The 25,577-nt window shown below is 36.5% G+C and overlaps 2 protein-coding genes across 5 annotated transcripts in view; one reads left to right on the top strand and one right to left on the bottom strand.

The window, feature by feature from the left end:
* Positions 1–25,577, top strand: part of Ralgps2 (Ral GEF with PH domain and SH3 binding motif 2) — a 141,390-nt gene that overhangs the window by 76,674 nt on the left and 39,139 nt on the right. The window lies entirely within an intron of this gene.
* Positions 1,912–25,109, bottom strand: Angptl1 (angiopoietin like 1). 2 transcript variants are annotated; one of them, XM_045141936.1, is made up of 5 exons: positions 25,089–25,109; positions 16,074–16,921; positions 5,971–6,164; positions 4,257–4,527; positions 1,912–2,609 (listed from the first exon to the last, which is right to left on the bottom strand). In XM_045141936.1, the coding sequence occupies exons 2-5, from the start codon at positions 16,894–16,896 to the stop codon at positions 2,422–2,424; spliced, it is 1,476 nt and encodes a 491-aa protein (XP_044997871.1). In that variant the 5' UTR covers positions 16,897–16,921; positions 25,089–25,109; the 3' UTR covers positions 1,912–2,421. The 2 variants fall into 2 exon arrangements, with proteins under 2 accessions (XP_044997871.1, XP_044997872.1); XM_045141937.1 differs by lacking the exon at positions 25,089–25,109 and adding an exon at positions 22,974–23,259.

Here is a 25,577-nt window from a genome sequence, read left to right as displayed (position 1 = left end):
TTTAGGTTTAAATTTTTTGATGTATTCATTTATCTTTCCTGTCACTTTCTATAGAATTACATCTTGGGAATGGTTAACTTCTGATATTGATAGCCTTCCATTTAGTGTAGAACAGAATCTAAATCTTAAAAAATATGCTTCATTGCATTTATTGAACCCATTTCCATATGCATGCTAGGCAAGCACTCTGTCACTGATCTAGTTCCATGACCCTTTTATAAAAAAAATATTTACTTATTTATTTGCATGCAGAGAGAGAATGAGCATGCCAGGGCCTCTAGCCACTGTAAAAAAACTATAGACAACAAACTCCAGATACATTCTTAAACCTTATCCATCATAGTAGTAACTGAATCTATTCTTTCCCAAACTTTTAGGCTGAAGTTACTACTATGACTGTTGCTACTTGAATATTTTCATGTCTTGAAATAAACCACCAGCATAACAGCTGACATAGCTCTATTAGGTTAGCAAGTGAAAGATTGCAGATCAATGTAAATCCATGCTTAAAAACTTGTCTGTTTATTTCAGAACATTTATTAACCCCCTCCTCCCTCTATGCTGCATGGTGGCATTGATAATAGTGAAAATATTTCAGTATGTTTTCTGGGATATACAGAGCAGATCTGTATCAGCTCTATGAAGGGGAGTAGAACTAGGATTCAGCTTAGTTTACTAGATTGTATTCTGAATTACATTATTCTAATTTTAATAATCTGTGAAAATGCTATAAGACTTTGATGTCAAGGTTTGGAATGTTGAAGTGAAATGCTTACAGTGCTGTCAATAATTGGATACTTTGGTAATGTTTCATTCATTTCAGATTTAATATAACATTTTGATACTCAATTCCTCCCAGAAATTTTACAGTAGATTTTTAAGTTCTGAGGATATATGGTGGGGGGGGGGGGGCGGTCTCAAAACTAGTATAGCAAGAATGTTATATAAAACAAGAATAATGTGAGAATAAGGTTATATATAGCTATCAGAAGTTTTATTTTGAGATGAGGTAGATGAAAAACATTGCTCTGGCCAGTGGACTAGAGTTTTCCAAGAGGCTTACTTCATGAACCCATACCATTAAACCGTTCTCTCTAGACAAATTGCTTTACCCATTTTAGTTCTGATTGGATTTTCTTTTCGCTTGAGTAAAGTCCCATGAGATTTCTCAAACATGTTAGCCTCACAATAAATTAAGGAAAGGGCATCACTAAGTAGTGAATATATTTCTGGGAGGAAGTTGTTTTAGAAGCTCTCTAATAAAAATATTCATGGAGGAGATGATTTAAGACAATGCACAGTTAGCATTAGTCACACACGCTGTAAATTATAGCAGTTTGGACCAGGCGAGCCCCTGTGGATTCTGCCCTGAGGCAGTTGTGTCTTTAGTATTGAGAAAATGTCTTCAACAGTTTTGTGAAATTGTTTTACTGGTACCTGCAAGTATATACTAGTAAATTACAGAGCTGTCCAGTCTTTTGATGAGTAGCGCACAGTATTCTTTGGTTTCCACCCAATACTGTAAACCAAACTCGGGCCCTCTTACATGCTAGGCACATTCTATCACTGTACTGTAACCCTGATCTGCAGGTAATTTATTTTAAAGTAAGACTCAATAAGTGAGGGAGAGAGGGGTGTTAATAATTACATTTAGAATTATAATTTAAGTATATAAAACATGAGCACACTTAACATTCTCCTATTTTGTAGAATCAATAACTTATTTTATCACTACATAAAATGTATATCAGGGAACTGGGTATCAAATGTCATAGGTACTGAGAAATTCATTGACTTTTACAGATTTCCCATTTGAATAATGCATGTATTGCACTTTTTTTAGTTTTAAAATGATATTTTCATTTTTTGTGTCCCAATTTTTTTGAGAAAATCATGACAAGTGAAAAGCTATTTAATTTGAAATTTCATGTATACTTTTATTCAATGGAAAAACATATTTTCTAGTGGCAAAACTGAAGATTTCTCTTTAGTTTCCTGTCTATATATTTTTTATAAATAAAATTAATTAGTTGGCTGAAATTTTAAACTCATTTGTTCATTGGAAGTTACAACAATCTCATAATTTTTAAATAAATCATTAAGTATCTTGAGCATGTATTCAGATTTGATTCAAAATAAAGGTAAGATTTGTTTTATATGTGGCAAATACTTATATTTACATTTACCTGTATTCAGTCAATATAATTTTTAAAATAACAAGGACCTATATGCAAATAATCATCTGTAGTATATTGAAGGAAAATGAAGCTGTGTTCATAGATCCCATCTCATAGTTAGGGTAAAAATCTTTCACAAACTGTATCTGCAGAAATATATTGTGCAAAGTAACAAACATGTAACATTTACATTTTGGGAAACAGAAGAATAGAGAGTTCTGGGTCATTTGAATTCAGTCTGTCTTCAGTCAATAGGCTTGATCATCATCTGAACTGCTCTCAAGGAGTATGACCCGCCTCTGTATTCTGCCCAAAAAATTCCGTCTTGGTGCTTGCTTCTGTAATGACCTCCTCTGTACCATACTCCATTGAGGTTAGAATGTGCACAGGCATTATACCACCAGCCTCCTTTATGAAAGTGGGCACAGTTTCCTGTAAGAAGAAAAAGTGCATATACCAAAATAAAAGTTCCTTCTAAGTTTGATGCTTTGCAAATTGTCAGAAACTTGTGCTACTTTTGAAACTGTTTAATTTGAGCTTCCTTTACATATTTCAGTTACCCTTGTCTACTTTTCTTCTATTGCTGTTATGTCCCCTACCATTTTTGTTAAGGTTCAGAAAGATTTTATTAGATTATAGGTAGTAAGTACTTAAGAGAAGGAAGGCATGAGCATGGTGCCATAAAAATGGGAAGACTGGGATGGAGAGATGGCTTAGTGTTACAGCATTTGCTTGCAAAGCCAAAGGACCCAGGTTTGGTTCTCCAGTACCCACATATGCCAGTTGCACATGGTGACACATGTGTCTAGAGTTTACTTGCCATGGCTGGAGGCCCTGGTATGCCCATTCTCATTCTCTATCTCCCTCCCTCCCCCTCCCTCCTTCTTCTCCCCCCCCCCCCGCCTTTCTCTCTCAAATAAATAAATAAATAATTTTTTTTTTAAATGGGGAAACCCAGAACTTAAGGATGAAATGTAGAGCTCTTGCCCAAGCTCTTGCAAGAGGGGATTTCAGAAGCCCCATACCCTCTACGTTAAAGACCACTTGAATTGTCTTTTTTACTTTTTGCTTGCTTAATAAATACATTAAAAGAGTCAATTTTCTAGGCAGTAGAGTAAATAAAATGCAGTGTTTATATATTAGAGATACATACAGACAGAAGGTTAGATTGAAAAAGGAAAGAGAAATACAGAGTTGACTAAAATAGAGGGTAAAATTTGGGAGAAAATTACATTCTAAATATAGCACAAAATAGAATATCCCTATCCATATTCCATTAGGCCTGTGAACAAAAAGGCATATGTTTTGGTCATATCTCCTCCCTCTTCTGTCAGGGTGAATAAGTGAAAATACAGACCTATGTGTGCTTGCTGAGATGACAGCTGAATAGAGAAACAAATTGATTTGTGGGGTGGAGATATTTTTGTCATTATAGAAACTTGGGTTAAAAAGCAAAAGTAAGGAGGGTTAAATTTTAAGTTATATCCACAGCTTAATTCTATTTAAATCAGTCTGTTTAGCTATTATTGTGCTATATTTCACTGTCACTTTGATGTTCCCTGTTGAAAATCGTCTTACCCTCACATAGCCAAACAGTTTCCTCTCTCATTCTCCAGAGATCTTGATTCAAATGATTTTGTCATACAACTTTCCTGCCTGATCCATACACAGAGAGCTTATCCCAGGTTCTATTGACACCATCTCTGCCATCCTCCTCAGTTTTATTTTTATAAGCATCTACCTTCTAACTTCACCTAACAAATCCTTTTGTCTCTTCCAGAGGGCAGAACTTCTATTCACCAAATCTCTAGCCTGTAGTGACTAGTTAGTATTTAAATTTTATTTTCAAATGAATGTAACTTGGCTTGTTTCGTTTTTCCCTAGAACTTTGTCTCCCCAAGATCACACATGGGAATTACCTTAGAAACCATAAAAGCTAGTTTGTATTATATTTCCTTTGACTATGTGCACAGTGATGTTTCTGGGATTTGAGTAATGTGTGCTTTAATAACCAGCTCCTTTTTGATGTATAGAAAGAAGGAGGTGATTCTCCAAAGATGTTTTTTTTTTTTTTCTTACCTGCATACATGTCTTTATCTCTATCTAGTGTGGTGAATTGTTTACCATTATGCCACATCATAGAGTCCCCTGCATTTCCCTGGTAAGTTCCCAGGCGCAGTCTGTAGAATTCACTTTCAGGTTCCAGGCGAAAGCTACTGTATTCAGCATAGACCTTTTTATCACTCCAGTCTTCTAATTCAATCAACAGCTTGTAATTATCTTGATTACTAAGCATATAGATATTTTCCAGACCAAGCCAGTACTCTCCATCAATGTTTCCAAACCCTTTCTGTTAACAAAAGGACATGGATGCATAGTTAAGTATAGCAATAGTAAACATTGCTATAGATAAATTTTAAGTACTCAGTAATATAATGATGTTGTCCATTTAAGTGGTAACAGGAGCTTGCATTGTAGTAGCTCATTTGTGCTTCACACGTTCATTTGCTTTATTGTCAGTATTAATTTACATAGCTAGCATCAAATCATACAAGTAAGACTAAGAAAACAAACAAAGTTTATCATAGCTACTAAGAATATTAACTGAACTGTACAAATCCTTTAAAACAGATTCCTGACCTATGCTCATCCAAAGAGCCTTTTAAAAATAGTATGTGGTACTGTCCTCATCTTAGGCCAAAAAAGTACTAATATTGTCATTAATTAAACTAGTAATGTGTTTTAGAACAAATTATGTTCTTTAATTTTAAGGAAAATTAATAAATATGAGAAAATAAAATAGTAATCTTTGAAGCTCATCCTCTGAAATTATAAATTAACTCTTTTTTCAATAAGCATTTGACATTAAGGTATGCAGCAAAATTAATAAACCTCATCTTAATACTTTAAATGTATCTCCAAGACCATCACAATCTTCCCATTTTTCATTTGTGCTACTTAGTCTAAAAATTTATTCAAGTCCTGACATGGATATATTAATGTCTTATCCTTCACTGCCAGTAAAGTTTAACCTACAAGTGAGTAAATGCATTACCTTAGCCTTCAGTGAGGAATTACACAGTGGCTCTTTACCTTCCCCAAGTGATATGCTGTGGTCTAGTTCTAGATGAAAAATCTAGTCGTATTCACACCCCAACATCACATGTCATGTCATAAACTTCAAATGTGGTTATTAGAAGTAATTAAATTAGGGCTGGAGAGATGGCTTAGCAGTTAAGATGTTTGCCTATAAAGCCAAAGGACTCAAGTTCAACTCCCCTGGACCTACATAAGCCCGATGCACAATGTGTCTGGAGTTCATTTGCAGTGGCTGGAGGTCCTGAGCTCCCATTCTCTATCTGCCTCTTCTCTCCTTATTCTCTCTCTCAATATATAAATAGAAATAAAGTATATTTTTTTAAAGTAATTAAATTTGTCCAATAAACAGAATTTTTAAAAAAATCTTATACTTTGTTATTGCTTAAATACATTTTATCTTATACGAGTGATCAAAAACAGAAAGAGGAATTGAGTTATCTTTGCGAAGTGTAAGTCAGCCAGACTGAAAGCTCAAGGTCATATCAAAGTATATCTTTGGTTTCCTTTTTATATTTTATTTTTTACTTTAAAGCTGGATGTGAGAATAATTTATTTTGCTGGATGTTGTAATCATGAAAATCACATGGGTATTTGTGTTTTTAACTGTATGTCGTGTTTATTGTTGCTTAGCGTGACCTGTATTCTAAAGAGATACTTGGGTCTGTCGTCCAGAGGCCTGAACTCACTAATTTACCTTATAACTTTCCCAATTTCTGAAGAAGTTGACAGAGCCATCTGTTCTTTTCTGGATAACAGTCCAACCCCCAGGATCCAAACTGTTCTCACACCATAATTGCATTGGTGCATTGCTGTTGTCAGGTTTAATCATGTAAATCCCACTGACCGAATGCCCTGCTTCTTTTGCGTGATGACAGTCTTTGAATGGACCTGTAATTCAAATATTGTTGATTACCAAGAAGCATCAAAAAAGATACTAACACAGTTTTAATCAGGATTTGTACCTTCATTTCCTTCTTTACATATACCACATTTTATCTCCTGTGTACATAATACTCTAAAAGTTAAAGAAACTGAATTAGTTCAGTCCCACTAATCGGAGCATTAACTTGTTTTACCTTCCTCTTTGTGTTTGTGTGCATGCGTGTGCGTGTGCGTGTGTGTGTGTGTGTGTGTATATGGTTTTAATCCTAAGACACATAGAACACTGGATTCTGTCTTTCAACAAACATTTACATAGCATTGTAATCTCTATTCTAGCATTTATAGTAGCTATGTAATGGTCCTTGCCATTGATAAATCAATTTTTTCTTCTGTCATTGGACATAGCAGTTTCATCTGATTTTTGCTATCGTAATTAATACTATGCAAAATTACTTCATTCTTACTGGGTTCATCTTTTTCATGATTATTAAAATGCTATAGGATGATATAGATCAAGGAGGCATTAACAGGTCAGTATATAGCTTCTGAACTTTTGTTTCAGTGGAGCACACCAGTTTCCTTGAGATATTCAGGTGAAAATGGAGTGCCACAGTCCAGTAGGTTTTAGAAGTGCTAAATATTATGTTTCTCTTTTGGAAACTCCCCATATACATTCATTAAAGACTAAAAAGCTCTGAGGTAAAGATACCAGCATAAGTCATCTTAAATTTCCCTCATACCCAGAAAAAATACATTTCAGGCCAGATGTGGTACTATGTACTTGAGGGAATTGAGACAGGAGTACTGCCACAGTTTCAAGGCCAGCCTGGGGACATAATTCCAGGGTAGCTTGTCTATGTAGTGTGAGATTCTGTCCCTACCTTTTCCACCAAGAAAGTTATTTTCTTAAGTGTTAGCATAAACGTCCTTTCTAAAGCATTATTATCAGTGTATGACCAGTAGTGATTTTCTTATTATATCCGTATAATGACCTTTGACCTTCTGCTCATTTTCAGATGTTTCACAGTACAATAGTTAACTAAGGAAGGGTCATGGGTGTTAGGTGGCTCATACGAATCCCTAGGTTCATTCCAATTTCTTTCTGTTCCCTGGTCTATAGTCTAAACCACTATTCTTTATTTTCTCTTATTAATAATTCTAGATATTCTATTTTTAGTCACTTAAGTTTTTCTACCTTTTTAAAATGACAAAACAATAATTTTCAAAGCCTGGTTTTTGAGACTATAATTTCTACATTTTAGAATCTAGAGAAAATGCATTCTAGTTTTACTAAATATCCTTCAGTTTCGTCCTATACCAATGTTTTGAGCCAATGAGTTTTTTTTTTCCCTTAAGCCTGCAAAAAATACATAGAAATCAGAAATAAGGATTATTCTAAAGATGTGTTTGAACAAAAAATTCCAATTGCCATCCGGGTGTCGTGATGCATGCCTTTAATTCCAGTACTTAGGAGGCAGAGATAGGGGGATGACCATGAGTTTAAGGCCACCCTGAGACTACATAGTGAATTCCAGGTCAGCCTGGGCTAGAGTGAAACCCTGCCTCACAAAACAAACAAAAATCTTCAATTGCCAATTTTGCTTTAATATAAATTTTAAAAATTTTGCATGCATAGCTTAAAAAATACATACCTGAAAATAGTTTATTCAAGTACAGTTACTACAAGAATTTCTTTTATATAAGGATAATAAGATTATTGAAATTATGAGAAATACATTATATTTTGTGCTAAGACTATAGAGGACCTTATTGAGCTAGAATAATCTCATTAGGCAAACACGTATATAGTTATATCATTTGAGAGAGATTCTTAGAGAATATGGGCTCTTATAGATTGTTCCTTGAGGATGGAGACAGTTTTTCTTCTGACTTCGTGTGTCACTGTTTTAATTAATCATGAATAATAGTTGGTAAGCAAGTGAATCTTTATTTCAAATATAAGGTAACAAAGAAATATACACAAAAAATAAGGCATTAACTTTTCTATTGCACATTTATGTTTCATAAATATTTAACTATTTCAGATTTTTTTCAATTACCATACAATGTTTATAAACTGCAGATTACTAGTAAAAAGGAGAAACTGGAAGGAGTTGGCATGATACCTTTCTTGGGTCATATTAGGCATTGCATTTTTTTTAACTTCTAGAGTTTCAATGACTGATTTTTTACTTCTGAGATTTGCTTATTTTTTGCATTCATTATGAAGGCCTCAGACACAGCTGTAATGACTGACTTCAAATTCTTGTTCTTTATATTCCTGGTTTGTTTTTATTTTGAAATATGGTGTAACCATGCCTGTCCTGAGACTAGTGATCTAGCCTAGACTGGTCTTGAAGCCACAATCCTCCTGTCTCAGCCTCCCAAGTGGGAGGTCTGTACATTATGCCTGACTTGGTTTTCTGTTTTCAAGTCATGAATGGATTCTAGATTTTGAAGCTTTCCAATATGTCTACTGAGATGATGATGATGGTGTTTTCTTATTTGATAATAAGGTAAATTAATTAGCACCAAGAACTATTAGTCCTTTCTTTTTTTCTCTAATCTTGACCTGTACTAGTAGCTTAGTTAATAGCTAGTTTGCTACATGTGTGCTCATTTAACTAAGAAATTTGATATGGCTAATTGAAGATCAGTGTGTTATTATTGCATATACTGCAGAGAAATGCATTCCTGAAAACTCTCATGTTCTGCAACCTCATACTAAAAATAATATGTGTTTTTAACTATTAACATACTTTGCATTCAGTTGCAGTTACTTGTGGCACAAACCACTAATGTACTTGAAGGAAATAAAGGAAAAAAAAAACATGTAAAACCAGTATGACCTTTTCTGAATTTACAAAAGCATACATTGTAGCCTAGTCAGAACAGGATATACTATATTTAGGTGTTATAGAATTTATAAAGCTTTAATTTCCTATGCCAAAGTGAGATAGAAGGAAAAAGGAAGCTTGACTTCCAGACCCAAACTTAGGGTATTTTGTGTCATGTATGGTAATATATTTGCTTATTCATTATTCATAGGCAGAACCTTTATTTTTTGTTAGGCACTCATGGATATTTGTTTACTACATGATGTGTGATGGGAATAGTTTCCAGAATTTCATAGTTATACATTCTTTTAAAAATATTGTTTCTGCATCTACTATAGACTAGAGTATTTCAGGGTTATTGGATGGATTAAACAACTATGGAGCAAGTGGAAGATGTGATAAGAAAAGATATGGTGCACTACAAGATGGCTGTGGATGGAGTTGAACAGAACGCATAGTGAGAATAAGAAATAACTGAGGTTTGAGGGGAAGCTTGTTATCTGTATCTGAGCCAAATTTCATAGCGTGAGTGAAAGACTGATGGGTGTACAAGAGTTCATGAGGGTAACAAATGGGGCTTGCTTAAGCTTACACATCAGTTACAAGGTTCTTATGTTTGAAATATAAGTGACTGAGGATGATACTTACAGCTCTTTAGATAGCCTAGAGTCTATCTCCATCATTGATTACGTCAATTTGAAAGTGCACTCATCGTGGGTATCTCTAGTTAGCCAGATTGCTTCCTAAGGTGCCACATTGAGGGAAGTCAAGGGTATCTGAGGAACATAGCCCTTACTTACCAACCTACTGGTAGGCAGATAATGACAAATGAAGTGGGTTTCTGACAATACACATGAATACTTCTCTCATTTCAGAAATGTGCATATTACATATCTACCTCTTGTTGCAATGTCTTCTTTGTAAATGTTGATTATGCGTTAATTTGAATATAGTTTTGGCAGTTTGCATTTTATATGTAAATATGTATTCAAAAGTTGGCCTTTTGTCAGTTATTTTAATAATTGTAAAATAGTTAGAAATATCAAGATTTTGAACATTGACAAGATCCAGGTTGAATATCTCTTATCCAAACTGCTTGAGACCAGAAATATTTCTGATTCTGTTTTTCAGATTTTTGATTCTGGCTTAAGTTTTACCAGTTCAAATTTGACTGCTAGTACTGAACCAGTCTCAGGTTTGGTGGCATTTGAAAATTTTCCAATCAGCTTGTATTCATTTATCCTGTGTTTGTCAAATACCACCTGTTCCATAGAACTAGATTCCTATTATGCTATTTAACAAATGCTTAAGTAAATTTAAGAGTTCTAGATTGTCTGAATCCAGCTTTGATTTGACAGATTTGTGCAGTTTTAAGTTTTTCTTCAACTTAAAATTCATCCCTTCTTTTGACTTTTTTTTAGGGTGTGTGCGTGTGTGTGTGTGTGTGTGTGTGCGTGCGTGCGCGCCAAGGCCTTTTGCCACTGCAAACATACCAGACATGAGTGGCACTTTTTGCATTCAGCTATACATGTGGGCTGCTTTTAACTGAGAGACTTTCTCAACCTTTCCAGATTTTTGTTTTGTTTTTTTTTGTTTTTTGAGGTAGGATTTCATTCTAGTCCAGGCTGACCTGGAATTCATTATGTAGTCTCAGGGTGGCCTCGAACTCAGCAATGCTCCTACCGATCCTCCTACCTCTGCCTCCCCCAAGTACTGGAATTAAAGGCATGTACCACCATGCTTGGCCCAATTTCTTTTTCTTTTGTTTTGTTTTAACAGTGTTCTGTGCTTACAGTTTGGATGTCTGTCAGACTTATTTAGAAAAATGCCTCAGGAAAATTTAATTGAAATCCTTTTGTGGAACATGTACATAAAATTAGCAGTGTTTTTTCTTCCCCTTAGTAAATACAGTGTCATTATATTTTTAAGACACAATTAATCCAGAATGTACTGTTAATTTGACGGAATTATTTTCTCTCTCTAGCTTTTTATGATTATCATTCAGTAGAATCTTCATATGGACATGTCATGTGTTGATACCATCATCTCCCTCCTCCCTGCCCCCATTCCAATAAAATACTTATTTATTCATTTGCAAGCAGAGAGAGAATGAGAGCTGGCATGTCAGGGCCTCTAGTCAATCCAAATGAACCCCAGATGCATTTTACCACTTAGTGCATCCAGCTTTCTGTAGGTACTGGGGAATTGACCCTGGATTGTTAGGCTTGGCAGGCAGGTGCCTTAACCACTGAACCAACTCTCTAGACCCAGAATTATTTTCTCACTGTTGCTTTTGTATTTTACTTTTTTTGTTCTATGCTAGGATGATAAATTGTTCTGATGTCAAATACTTCTTTCTCTGTATCATATTTAACACTTCTTAATAAAAATTCTTAATACTACTGGTATAAGCTGGGTGTGGTAGCATATACTTTTAATACCAGCACTTGTGAGGCAGAGGTAGGATCGCTGTAAGTTGAAGGCCAGCCTGAGACTACATAATGAATTCCAGGTCAGCCTGGGCTAGGGAGAGACCCTACCTTGGGGGGAAGAATACTACTGGTACAAAGTTATCAGCTTTATTCTTGAAAGGTTAGATTTTAAACTTGCTAATTTCCATATTGGAAGAAACAAATTAATGTATGATTCAGGAATTTGTTCATGATGCTTTAAAGGGTACAGACTTGAGGTACCTTTCTTTTAAAGTAGGAGCTCATTTGACTTCTTTCGTTAGTGATCTTGAAATTGTCTTCATTCCCCATGATACACATTTGGATTCTTCTTAAAGCAGAAAACTGGAATTCTGTACAGTGAATTTGAAGGACCAGTCTCTCTTCCACAGTTTATGTGGTGATTAAAGTTTGTATAAGGCTAACAAACTCTAATTAAAATTTAATGTATAAAAAAATAGTGACCAGTCATTTCCTGAAATGTATTTTTTACTAAGAACCCATATTTTGAATAAAACAGTAGGTTTAAAAGAAAAAGCTTTCAGAGATGGAGAGATGGCTTAGCAGTTAAGGCGTTTGCCTGCAAAGCCAAAGGACTTCAGTTCAATTCCCCAGGACCCACATAAGCCAGATGCACAAGGGGGCACACACACATCTGGAGTTCATTTGCAATGGTGGAGGCCTTAGCACACCCATTCTCTCTCTCTCTCTGTCTCTCTCTACCTCTTTCTCACTCTCATAAATAAATAAATAAATAAATAAATAAATAAATAAATAAATAAATAAAATTTTTTTTGAAAAGTTTTCACTATTGAGAAGATAGATCAGTGGGAAAAATGCTTGTTGTGCAAGCATGAAATCTGATCCCAGTTCCAGGTAAAATGCTGGTGGTATACACCAATAATCTCAGTACTGCATAAGAAGAGACATGAAACCCCTGGGATTCGCTGGCTAGCTAGTCTAGCCAAATTAATGAATGAGCTATAACTTCAGTGGGAGACCATGGCTCAAAGAATAAGGTGGAGAGCTACAGAGAAAGACCCTGATGATGGCCTGCCGCCCCACATACAAACACATGAATGAGTTCTACACACAAATATGCATGGAAAAAAAGGTCTCATACTTTTCAGAGTCTCTTAACATACTTGTTTACTGGAGAATTTATCAATTATTTTTTCATAATTGGTCAATATAGATATATTCTAATAGAGCCTTTGCTTAACTAGGTTGGGATTTTTAGTTTAGTTTTTGTTGTTAAGTATTATGTATTTACTGAAACCAATTACATGTGAAAAACTGACTGATAATGTTTAAAATGTAAATATTCTGTGCTTTTAATACTTTTTATTAAAAAATTATCCCTAAGGAAGCCACTGACTTTAACAATTAAGAATTTAATATAACAGGCTGTGGAGATGGCTCACTGTTTAGTTAAAGGCACTTGCTTTGCAAAGCCCACTGGCCCAGTGGTACGACATGCATCTGGAGTTTGTGTGTAGTGGCAAGTCTCAATCTCTGTCTTAAATTAGTAAATAAAGTTATTTTTTTTTTCTTGTTTTTTGAGGGAGGGTCTCACTCTAGTCCAGGCTGTCCTGGAATCTACTATGTGGCTTCAGGCTAGCCTCAAACTTACAGCATTCTTCCTACCCCTGTCTTACAAGTGCTAGTATTGAACGTGTGTGCCACCATGCCCAACAAAAATCTTTTAAGAGTGTATTAATGACAGTGCTTAAGATGTACAGTTCCATTTCCATGTTTGTGCTTATTTTGAAGTGCATATTTCTTATAAGCCTTTCAAAAAACATGTAAAATTGCTTATTCTCATAGCTTTTGAAAAAAATGATGATGAAAATCTACATTTACCCCTCCTCCCACACAATGCAAACTGCCATTTTCTTCTTTTCTTACTCTTTGTTGTCTGTGTGTGGGGTTGGGCACATGTGTGCCATAGTACATGGGTGAAGGTCAGAGGACAACCTCAAGTGTCAGTCACTGCCTTCCACCTTATTTGAAGCGAGGTCTCTTAGTCACAGCTGCATATGCTAGACTAGCTGGCCTGGATACGTTCAAGATGCTCCCTTCTCCACTCCCATATCTCAGTAGAAACACTGAGATTACAGATGCTCATGGTTCCATGTCTGGCTTCACATGGGTTCTGGGATCCAGAATCAGGGACTTAGTCTTCTGCAACACTTTACCTACTAAGCTATCCTTCTAGCACCCTTATTTCCTATCTCTTTAAATTTACTCTCAAGTCAGCTTGTCTTTTTGTAACTGGCTTAACACCCTTTTAAAGTCCACAAGTTATGTATTTTCACACTATGCATTTGGAGACTTTAGAGTGACTGTACCTGTATGTAAAGTAACAGAATTTTGGGGGTATTAGAAGCACAGTAGTGGCATCTATCTGCCCTTTTTGTGTAAGTGCCAGGGTTAGACAATTTTTCCAGAGAGTTTTTAAAATAGCACTAATGTAAACAAATGATAATAGCACGCTTCTTAATAGCTGCTAGCAATAATGAATATTTGGTACAAACCAGAGTGTAGAACTAGAAAGGACATTATAGTCATCTAGTCAATCAGCACTGTCCTTATACAAATGGGTAAAAATGAGAGAGAGAGTGCGAGGCAAAGTAACTTACCAAAGATCATAACAGAAGCAGTACTGTAACTAGGTTTTCTAAGTTCTGTGCACTCTCCTTTATTAGTTTATTGATTAATGTGATCATTTTTATGATTCAGCTGATTATGCCCTTGAATTATTTATAGAATAAGAAAAAGTTAGTGTTTACTTAAATCAACAAATAATGAAAGTTACGCTTTTAATTTTTACCTAAAATTTTCTTGTACTAAAGCTCAAGATAGAACAAAACCCTGAACTGATACTTTCATTTTCTTAGTTTGTCAGTATATAAATGAGTGAGTGATCACTTCTACTAGAACTGATGATAGCATTGATCTAAGTTTCAGGTTCTATATAGAATATAGCAGTTGTTTCTATGGTTATATAATTATACATTCTTAGTTGGAAAAACTCTGGTTATCTTTATAAATTATTTAAAATTACACATACAAACTACTCTGTTGATAAATTATATACCTTTAAAGCAACATAAAACAACATTTTTAAAAGGATTTCAATGACAAATGTCTTTCTTTTCTATATTCAGTGGATAATTTTGCCCTGTCTCCTTGCATACATCTTGGCTTTAGAAATTTAGGATTACTAATTAATGATCCTTATTTTCCTAATTTAATGAAACTGTCTGGTTGCTATTGCTAGAACAGTTTATTGAAAGAATCCAGTATAATAGAATGCTGTAAAATTATTTAGAAAGATCTTTGGAGTGACAACATTGAGGCTCTTTATTGCCAAATCTAACATTAGTAGCTGTAAATGAGACACAGTATCTCTATCCATCTACCAAAAAGGAGCTTATAATACAGAGAAAAATCTCCTCTGAAAGGGCCTCTGGCACACATGAGAAAGAGAGAGAGATTGAGACAGACAGATAGGCAGGTAGGCAGGCAGGCAGACACACACACACACACACACACACACACACACACGCACACACACACAGCAGAGCATGAGAGCACAAGCCCTTCACCTTCACATAGAGAAAAGCTAAGAGACTGGATAGCGAAGGGCCCAGAGCTTAGAGGAAAACCACATATATAACAAAGTGAGGAAGCGTCTAGAAACAGATACATGTAGGAAGCCAGCAGGAAATACCCAGGAACAAGGAAGCCCTCTCCCCACCCAGCTAGCCAGGCTGGAAGGAGAGACATGGACACTGGTATTCAGGTGAAAACTACTGAACAAGCTGGGAGAGAACTCAGGCACAGGAGACAGGCCTCTCTCTCTAGGTCAGACATCCCATCAGGGTGGACCTTGTCATCAGACTCAGGTGGGTAATGGAGAGATCTGATTGGTTGTGGACTCAAGGGGCAGACTCGGGGCATGGGGCAGGGGCAGCCTACCTAGGTGTGCTAGACTGGGGAAAGGGAAGGGATACTGTTGCTGAGGAATTACTTGTAGCTATTTTGGGTGAGAATGAATCAGATACAAGTTCTAGTTTTGCCAGGGCAGGTGAGGTGGCATTGCCTTGCTCTTCCTGAACCTCTCCCTGGTTGATGGACTACAAAAAACTCATCTTGATCCTGCCCCTTCTTCCCTGCATTATGAGTGTTGGTAAAGACATGTCATTGCAGGCTTGAGGAGAATGAAAGCAAATAAGAGGGAAGTAAAATAATTATTGAGCAGCAGGAGGAACCTGAGCCACCTGGAAGCTGAGGATGGTTACAGAGCCAGGCTCCTTGACTTATGAGTATATCATGGCCGCATTCCCTTCTCACTGATAGTAGGCTAGATTGTAAGAATATGAATTGAAGATTACTTTTTTCCACAGAATACACTGTTTTATATAAACTCCTAGAAACTTAGAACTTAGAGAAGAGATATTTCAGTTCAAGTCTTGATGATACTAATGAAAAACAAACTTAGAAAGTTTAATGCATATAATGACATCACCCAACAAGAATAAGGGTTTATTATGAATATTATTTCATAAATCCAAGACATACAAACCTCACACTTTCATTTTTACCCAGAAGCATTGACTCACCTTCATTGATGAATGTTACTGGTGGCATCTTGAAAGGGCTTTTGGTAGGAGCAGTTGCCAGGTCAGGTGGTGGCATTAAGTCTCTGGGATAACCTGGGTCCCTCTGTATCTCGTTGCCTCCCAGCAAACCAGGAGTGTCCTGGTGACTGCTGGGAATATGTTGTGGCACTACCTGGACTAGAGGGGGAGACACGTGGGTTTCTTGTCTGGAAAATATCCTCAAACACTGCTCTTCCAGCAAAGTGATCATTACAGACTGGTTGTTGACAAGATCAGTCAAGGAGGCATATTTTGCCTCTAACTCCCTGTACCTTGTTGCCATCTTCAGCATTTCTGTGGTGACATTGAGGATTTTATTTTCCAGCTGGGAAAGTTCAAGTGAGTTATCTCTCTTACGGATAATTTCATGTAATAGTTGCATATAGAGTTGAGTAACACGAGAGTTCATGTTACGGCTTTCTTTTCTCAGCAACTTGACCTCATTTACAATGTTCCCATCTACATCCACCACCAACTGCAGAACATCTATCTCTCGCTTCTGCCTAGAGAGCACATCCTTCAGATTTTCAAGGTCCATCCTGGTGATCATGTCTTTAATAGCACCCGCATCTTGACCTTTGGTGTTGACACAGATTGGCCCTGTTATTTTTTGTTCAGGTACCAGAAAGGTGTATGCACATTTCTTTGCTTCCTCTTTGCCATCTGTGGCACGAGGATATCTCCTTTGGGTTACTTTTTTTACTTTGAACTGTCCTCCTTTGCAATGTCCAGTGCCCATTAGTAGAAAGAATAGCATACTTAGAGTCCAAATAAAAGCCTTCATTTTGAAATGAAGTTGTATGTAGTGTCTTGTGGGGAAAAAAATCAGTGAAGGGAAAAATAAAAAGAATTCATATTAATCTACATGCAAATCAAAACTACACTGAGATTCCATCTTATCCATGTTAGAACTGTTATCACCAAAAAAAAAAAAAAATGCTGGCAAGTATGTTGGGGCCAGAGGGAGTTAATTCTGTTGGTGGGAACATAAATTGTTATAATAACTATGGTACTACAGAGATACCTGCTCATCCATGTTTATTACAGCATTGTATTCACTATAGCCAACTTAGGAAATTGGTCAGGTGTCCATCACCAAATGAATGTATTAAAATAAATATATGTATGCACGCATGTACATGTGCATATATATATATGTACATATATATATATATACACACATACACACACACAAACATGCATTCATACATACATAATGGCATTTTATTTCATCAGGAAGAGTGAAACTATGTCATTTATAGAAAAATGGATGGAATTGGAGTCTATCTTATTAAGCAAAATAAGCTTGACCCAAAGAGACAAAACATCATGTCTATTTTTCTCTCATGGAATTTAAGTTTCACCCATATATATTCATATGCACACATAATTCACATACATATGAATGTGACATAAAAATGGGGAACATTTTGGAAAGAGGAAGGGGAGAAAAAATGGGCAAGGACATGAAAGGGTAATAGGGAATGAATATGGTCAAATACATGACATATTTAGCAAAACTGTATAAAAAGTCACACTAATTTTTTTTAAACTTTTAACTATGAGAGAGAGAGAGAGAGGCAGATAAAGAATGGGCATGCCAGGGCCTCCAGGCACTGCAAACAAACTCCAGATGCATGTGCCACCTTGTGCATCTGGCTTATGTGGGTCCTAGCAGGTTTATTCTGTTAACAAATCTACTGTATTGTATTTTATTAAAATATTAATAACCTTAATAAAAGTTACCAAGGAAAGGAACTATCTGTAAACTGAAAATAAAGCATCTTTTTGTCCCCACATGCATATTGAAGGCCAAGGTCACACTATATTAGAAACAGTTCTAGAATTAGGGTTCTCTGGCCTTTGGTATTTATAGCAGCAGTGCACTTGCCAAAATGTGTGCTTGGAATGTTTCATTTCACTGTGGCAGATGACAAATGCTTGTTCTTTATAGTCCAGTTCTCCCAAGGAAACACTAAACGATTTCCAAGAGCCAAATTTTGTTCTTTCTCTTTAGTTACCTCCCAGAAGAGTAGTGGCCTTAGAATGGGGAGACTGTGTTCATTCCATTGGGTTTGTTAACAGGTCACTGTGCTAACCCCATCTTCCCACCCCTAAAAAACTTGTTTATCTGAGTACTTAGAAGAGCTTTTCTGTCTACTTTTCTACTTGAGTCCTTATTTCTCATTTGAGAAGTTAGGTCATGAGTTATTTATGCAGAGCGGGTTACCTGTATGTGTAACACCACCATAGGAACAAGGCTTACTAACTAATGGATGCTTAAATGTGCCACTGTTACTTTAAGCCATTTGTGTATATTAAGTTAGGTGCCTCTCACCACAGCCTTGTAACATAGATTTTTTGATCCCTATTTTCTTATGAAATTGGCACTTAAAAATATAACATAGCTTTAAGATAACATAGTTTTATTTTTTAATTAACTCATTTATTGTATAGAGGAAAAGCGGGGAGGGAGAGAGAGAGAAAAGGCACACCAGGTCCTTCAGCCCCTGCAAATGAAGTCTAGACGCATGTGCCACCTTGTGCATCTGGCTTATGTGGGTTCTGGGGAATTAAACCTGGGTCCTTTGGCTTTGCAAGCAAGCACCTTAACTGCTAAGCCATCCCTCCAGCCCAAGAATCACATCGCTTTTAAAAGGTAGGGCCAGGGCTGGAGAGATGGCTTAGCGGTTAAGCGCTTGCCTGTGAAGCCTAAGGACCCCGGTTCGAGGCTCGGTTCCCCAGGTCCCACGTTAGCCAGATGCACAAGGGGGCGCACGCATCTGGAGTTCGTTTGCAGAGGCTGGAAGCCGTGGGCCCATTCTTTCTCTCTCCCTCTATCTGTCTTTCTCTCTATGTCTGTCACTCTCAAATAAATATATAAATAATGAACAAAGTTTATTTTAAAAGTTTAAAAGGTAGGGCCAGGATTTGAACCCGGGCAGAGGACTCAGGTTCATGCTTTTAAATTAAGCACTACAGCTGGGCGTTGTGGGGCACACCTTTAATCCCAGCACTTGGGGGGCAGAGGTAGGAGGATCGCCATGAGTTCAAGGCCACCTTAGACTACACAGTGAATTCCAGGTCGGCCTGAGCTAGAGCTCAAAAAAAAAAAAAAAAAAATTAAGCACTACACTATACAGTACCATCTTCTAAGCTGTTTCCTGTCCGCAGCAATGACAATCCCATATGTTTATGTAGTACTTAACACATTCTGTTTGCATTCACATCAAGTAAATGGTGTATCATACAAAGGGAAAGGACTATGTAGAACATTCAAATGGGATTCAATAATCCCTACTTTGTCTAGAGGTTGCTGTTTGCTTCTTGCTTTTTGAAGTCTCTTTCAGCCCTTTGCATTGACTATTCCCTTCTTATGCACAAGCACCTGCAGAACATATTTGAAAATAATTTCTTTGCATATATATGTGTGCATGCACTTATGTATGTTGTCATATGTGTGTGTGAGTACAGATGAACCTGTGTGTATGTGGAGGCCAGAGATTGACATCAGGTGTCTTCCTTAGGTTCTCTCCACCTAATTCTTTAAGATAGAACCTACATTTCGCTGAATTGGCTGGACTAACTAGCCAGCAAGCCCAAGGGATCCTCCTGTCTCTGCCTCATCAGGTATGCACCATGCCTGGCTTTCATGTGAATGATGAGGGTCTGACTCAGCTTCTCATGTTTGCATGGCAAGCATTTAACCAATCAAGCCATCTCCCAGGCCCCTCCAGATCATTTTCATCAGTTTACACCCCTGACTATTGTCATTCCTTTCTGTCCATATGTGTTCTATTAGTTAATGTTTATGTAATCTAACTTACGACTGCTCACAAAAATAAGGCTGTGAAGCAAAGACTTTTCAAATGTAGTAGTGAAGGCTGCTGTCCCTCGCACTCCTTAAAAGAATGTTGTCTTCTTGTTTTTTGGTGTTTTTCAGTGAAGTGGTATGTTCAAAATGTGTAGCTAGTGAACATAAGCAAAGAATAAGAGGAATGTGGAGAATTATTTTTCTTTTACTGACTTGGTCAAGATAGGGAAGATGACCATAATAGCATTTACACCAGAGCCACCACCACCTCCTGCTCCTGCTGCTCCTCCTGCCCCTGCCCCTGCCCCTACAGCCTGGCAGCTAGAAGCACACAGGAATGAATTCTTTAGCTCCTCATGTTTTTACCTTCCCTTCTAACACCAGTGAAAGCTTAGACCTAAAGAGTCATTATTTTATTTTGTTATAGAATATTTTCTACTCTTCAAGAAAGAGTTAACTGTGCTAAAAATTGATAATGGATTTCAATGTTACATTTCTAGGGAATTTTTGGAATTCACATATGCTTTAAATATAAGCCATCAGGGCTGGAGAGATGCGTCAGTGGTTAAAGGTACTCGGTTGCAAAAGCCTAACAACCCAGGTTTGATTCCCCAGTGCCCACATAAAGCCAGATGCACAAAATGGCACATGTGTTTGAAATTTATTTGCAGTGGCAGGAGGCCCTGGCATGCCCATTCTCATTCCCTCTCTCTGCCTGCCTCTTTATCAGTCTCTCTCAAATAAATAACAATATTAAATATAAGCCATCAGCCTTCTGGGCAAATGTGTGTATGTATATACTTTTTCCTATAAATTTACGTAGTGCTAAAATGTTCCTGCTTCATTTTAATAATAAAATAGAAGACTTTTAAACCATAAAATTATTTTTTAATAATTTCTACAATGAAATAATCAAAAACAAGGAAAATCCATACAGTGTCATTAAACTTGAAAACTAGTAAAATTTATCATGATAGCCTGATTGGACAGATTGCATTAAACTAGACAGATTTTATAGAACAGCTAAGAACTGTTGTCCAAGAGATTGTATCAGTGTTGACAGTGGAGACAGAAAACATCAAAGTGCCAATATGAATTTAAATTTTAAAAAAAACAGCTAGTTTTGTGTATTGTGCCTTGGGTCACTGTGGTTACCATAAAAATCAGTCTTAAAACTTAAGTTGATATTTAAAGGTGGCAACTAAAGTTGCATTTTTTTTTTTCAGTAAATTCCCTATTCCTACAAAAGTAATGATTTCATTGTCCCTTAAAGCACAGTAAGGAGAGACATTTCTTATGTAGTAGACTAGCTACGTCATGAGGAAAGAACTTTTTTGAAAAATATATTTACTATTACTCTTTCTAAAAATATTCTCTTATTTAATATTTTCCTGCATATGTTCAGGTTTAAAAGTGAAAGATCCATAAATCTATGTTACCTCATAAAGCCTTTCTGTATATGTTAAAATTTCCCTAGGTCCCAAGAGACTGTTATAAATTAGAGTATGCTTAAATTTAAATCTGTTTTCACTTGCTTGCTTTTAGAGAAGAAAAAAGTCCTCTATACATTTGGGTTAATTTTCTTGGTACTGTTCGTCTTCATAGTTGCTGCATTGCCAGCTATTAGAAGAAATAAAAGCCTAGATTTACTTCCTTTCAGATGGTAGACTCATAAAGGCATTTAATTGGCTGTGTCAAACACTGAGAGCAGCGTGAGGCAGTGAAGTTAAACTTGAGAAGCACTGAGGATTTATTGGATGAGGAACTTCTTGGTTGTGAAATGTTCTTGAGGAATTGATTTTCTAACCCTGGATACATTTGGGAAGGGCAAAACTGTTATCTATGTGACTTGGGTTTCGGATTCAGTGCTTGCCTAAGGCATTAAAAAGAACTAAGATTCAATGAGGTCCTGCACTTCTAGCAAGCAAGGAGAGCGAAATGATATTATTTCAAACCCAGAATGGCTTGGAAAGTTTACGTCTTACGTGTGTTTATTAGAGATTTCAGTATAGAGAGTTTAATCTCTAAGCAGAAAACATGAACACAAAGTTGAAAATTTTACCACTAAAAATTAAAAAGTCAGAAGATCCCACACATCATAACAAACTTTACTGTCTTTGGTGTTAAAAGCTTGCTGTTGGTAACAAATTTTATTTAAATCCTCAAAGGCACTCTAGATAGAATGTTGAAGGACAACTCTTATTTATGCTGATTAAAATTGTTTTGATCTAAAAGCATACATTTCTGGCACCTTGATCATTGCACTACATCGTCTGTAAATAATTTCATTTTCTGGGTTTCTACTGTTAATGCTGACTGGTTACTAGTATTTAGTCCTACCCTTGAAGAGAAGGATCAGATCTTTGTGTATATCTCTAAGTGCTTTTGTAAGTACTCCAGTTAGAGCAGTTTTAATTGTTGTCTAAATTGTATTAATATTACAAGTAAATTTATAAAACTATTTAAAATAGTTTAGTGCATCAAGAAATACCATAGATTTATCTTAAATATTTATAAGAATTTTACTTTAATTTTTGGTTGTTCTGATAATTGAGGTTTTGTTGCAGCTTTTACTTATTTATTTTTAGCTGTTTTATAGCTATCCTTTGAGAAATTGGTATATATCTATACATATTAGCATATATATATTGTAGTTGAGAAGAGAAACTAATCATGTTGACCACTGTTTTCTTTACATCCTTTGTAGCCGATTCTTATACTATAAACTTTATACCTGAAATGTGTTACTTTAAGATTCTTCTTTCTAGTGCCGCTAAAGCATTTGTGTTCAGAGACCCAACTTGTATATGTATCAGTCTATAATCATACACTGGTTGAAACCTCTAATGACACATTTACCATCATAAAACACTCAATGACTTAATTTTTATATAAAGTGCAAAACAAAGTCAACTTCAGATATAATACATGATAGTACACCCCAAAGTTCTTTAGTAAATTCTGAAATTTCGGTGAAATTATAAAATTATGAAAATATAAAATTATGCATTTGACATATTTCTGAACAAAAATAAGTATTAAAATACCTTTTTGTGTCTGTTGGAAAGTGACTCCAGAAACTTGCTGTCCTTATTCTTGATCTTTAAAAAATCAGTGTAGACGTTTGTTCATCTCTGACTTTAATGGCAACTGCATTTTTGCTTTGGACCATTGAATCCAAGCAGTAAGAAAGAATGTCTTTTATACAGTCCTAATAGATTAAGTTTGACAAGCCACCTATGTAATTTGGAGCTGTCTGCAGGCTTTCTTTAATGCAGCAGAGAAGGCATTGTAGCTGTGCTGTCTGCCACATGGAGAGTTCAGTAACCAGCTGCAGCTGACACGGGCTGTACACAGTACCCGAAGAGTGATTCCCTCCTCAGATTCAAGTTCAGCCCACATGTTACGTCACCAAAAAGTACTGGAGACAGGGTGGGGGATCTCCTCTGCAGGATTTCCTCTCTATAGCCTTAAATGGGGAGGGGGATGGGATCAGCAGGAGGTTGAACAGCTCTGAACAAGGGCAGATTGTGTGCAGGTTGAAGGAAGGGCACCATCTGGAAACAGACTATCATAGTTCAGCGGGCAATTATAAAACAAACATTTCAGTCTGCTGGCCAGAGAGTTTTTAAATTGAATACTGCAAAAGTAATACCCCACTTTAGAAGCAGTTACAGGCTGATGAGTTTTTGTTGCTAAGAATAAGAGCTAGGCTTTGTCAGGAAGCGGCTATCTAAATAACACAATTCTTTATAGCCTAGAAGAATTTTTACTTTTGACTATGTTGCATATTGTTTCTTAAGATGAAACTGCTTTTATATATTATCACCTAAAAATAAGTCAAATTCTTTTAGAAACCTTGTCCTTTTTAATCTTAAAATTTCTTTGTGTGTTTGTGCATATGGAATCCAGAGGTCAACGTTGGGTATCTTTTTTAAAATATTTATTTATTTGAGAGTGGGGGGAGAGAGAGGAAAAAGCAGGGAGAGAGAGAATGGGCATGTTAGGGCCTCTAGCCACTGTAAATAAATTCCAGATGCATATTCCACCTTGTACATCTGGCTTACATGGGTACTGGGGAATCGAACCTGGGGTCCTTAGGCTTTGCAGGCAAGTGCTTTAACTGCTAAGCCATCTTTACAGCCCAATGTTAGGTATCTTTCTCAGTCACTAGCCACCTTATTTTTTTCATGACAGAATCTTGTGCTGAATTTAGAGCTCACTAATTAGGCTAGACGAGCTAACCACATGCTGTAGGGATCTTCCTGTCTCTGCCTGCCCATCACTGGGATAACAAGTGCATACTGCCATGCCCAGCTTTTACATTGTTGCCAGGGATAGGAACTTAGGTTCTCATGTTTGCATGGCTATCACTTTACCCACTGAGCCATCTTCCTGATGCCTTAATTTTAAGTTCTGTTGTTACATAATATGCTGTCCTACAGAATAACCCCTCTTGTCTAAGATCATGCTTGTTATTAGTCGTCATGTGGTCATTTTAAAAAAATGGAACCCTGAATTGCATTAAAAAATAAAGGGAGCTCTACCTCTCTACTATGTGAACTCAGACAAATCTTCCCCTTGTCCAGCCCAGTTATTTCTGCTTATGGCAATAAGGTACCAAGAGAGAATGAGCAAGTGCTTAATACCAACCAACTATCCTGCCATATTTAATTAAAGACATATTAGGTAATTCAATAGCTGAGGAAAAACCGACTTAGACTTCTTAAGTAACTTGGCTTAGTTCTTCATGATAAGTAGTGCATCTGGGATTTGGGCCTAAAGCCAGAACATTATGCCTCCTTGGGTTACCTAGTTACTGAGTGCTGCTTGGCTTCTACTAGCTGTTCATACCCTGTGCTTTCCCCTCTGCATCACCTTAAACTCATTCTCATAGGTTCTAGGTTCCAACCACATCTTTTATTTAAAGTCTGAGCTTAATGTCTACCTCTTACATAAAAGTTTTTCTTCAAATTCATGTGTCATATGTAGATATTGTTGATTTCATGCTGGGAGCACTTCCTGACCTAACAGATATAACATGTTGCAAAGTAAGGGCGTAAAAGACAAGTGAAGCAAGTTACATAAACAAACTAGAAAATAACAGAGGAAAACGGATATGACAAACTGGCATCCTTATGGTTAAAGGAATTTGCACTTACTGTAATGGCAGGTCCTCATTGTGGCTTGAAGGTGTATGAGACAGTGTTTCCATGTATTCCCATTTTTAGGAAGAATCACTCAGTTTCCTATGCTCTTTCCTGATTTAAAAATCTTGTGAGAAAAAAAGAATCTTGTGAGAGGGGGCGCACGTGTCTGGAGTTCATTTCCAGTGGCTGGAGGCCCTGGTGTACTCATTCTCTTTCTATCTGCCTCTTTCTCTCTCTGTCACTTTCAAATAACTAAATAAAAATAAACAAAAAATATTTTAAAAGATCTTGTGAGGGCTGAGAAGATGGTTCAGCAGTTAAAGGCTCTTGCGTGCAAAGCTTGACAGCCTGAGTTCAATTCCCCAATAAAGCCAGATGCACAAAGTGGCACACACATCTGGAGTTCATTTGCAGTGGCAGGAGGTCCAAGTGTACCCTTTTTCTCTCCCCTCTGTCTGCTTCTTTCTCTGTCTCAAACAAATAAATATATTTTTAAAAACC

This window comes from Jaculus jaculus, chromosome 1, assembly GCF_020740685.1.
Source record: "Jaculus jaculus isolate mJacJac1 chromosome 1, mJacJac1.mat.Y.cur, whole genome shotgun sequence".
Lineage (NCBI taxonomy): Eukaryota > Metazoa > Chordata > Mammalia > Rodentia > Dipodidae > Jaculus > Jaculus jaculus.
The sequence above is the reverse complement of the archived record's forward strand: the minus strand, read 5'-3'. Positions and strand labels throughout refer to the sequence as shown.

Excerpts from the sequence above, each read along its gene's own strand:
- Angptl1 (XM_045141936.1), bottom strand. The coding sequence starts at position 16,896 with ATGAAGGCTTTTATTTGGACTCTAAGTATGCTATTCTTTCTACTAATG. Across the intron at positions 6,165-16,073 it reads AGTAACATTCATCAATGAAG|GTCCATTCAAAGACTGTCAT; the intron begins GTGAGTCAATGC and ends TTTGAATTACAG. Across the intron at positions 2,610-4,256 it reads AGATAAAGACATGTATGCAG|GAAACTGTGCCCACTTTCAT; the intron begins GTAAGAAAAAAA and ends TTCTTCTTACAG.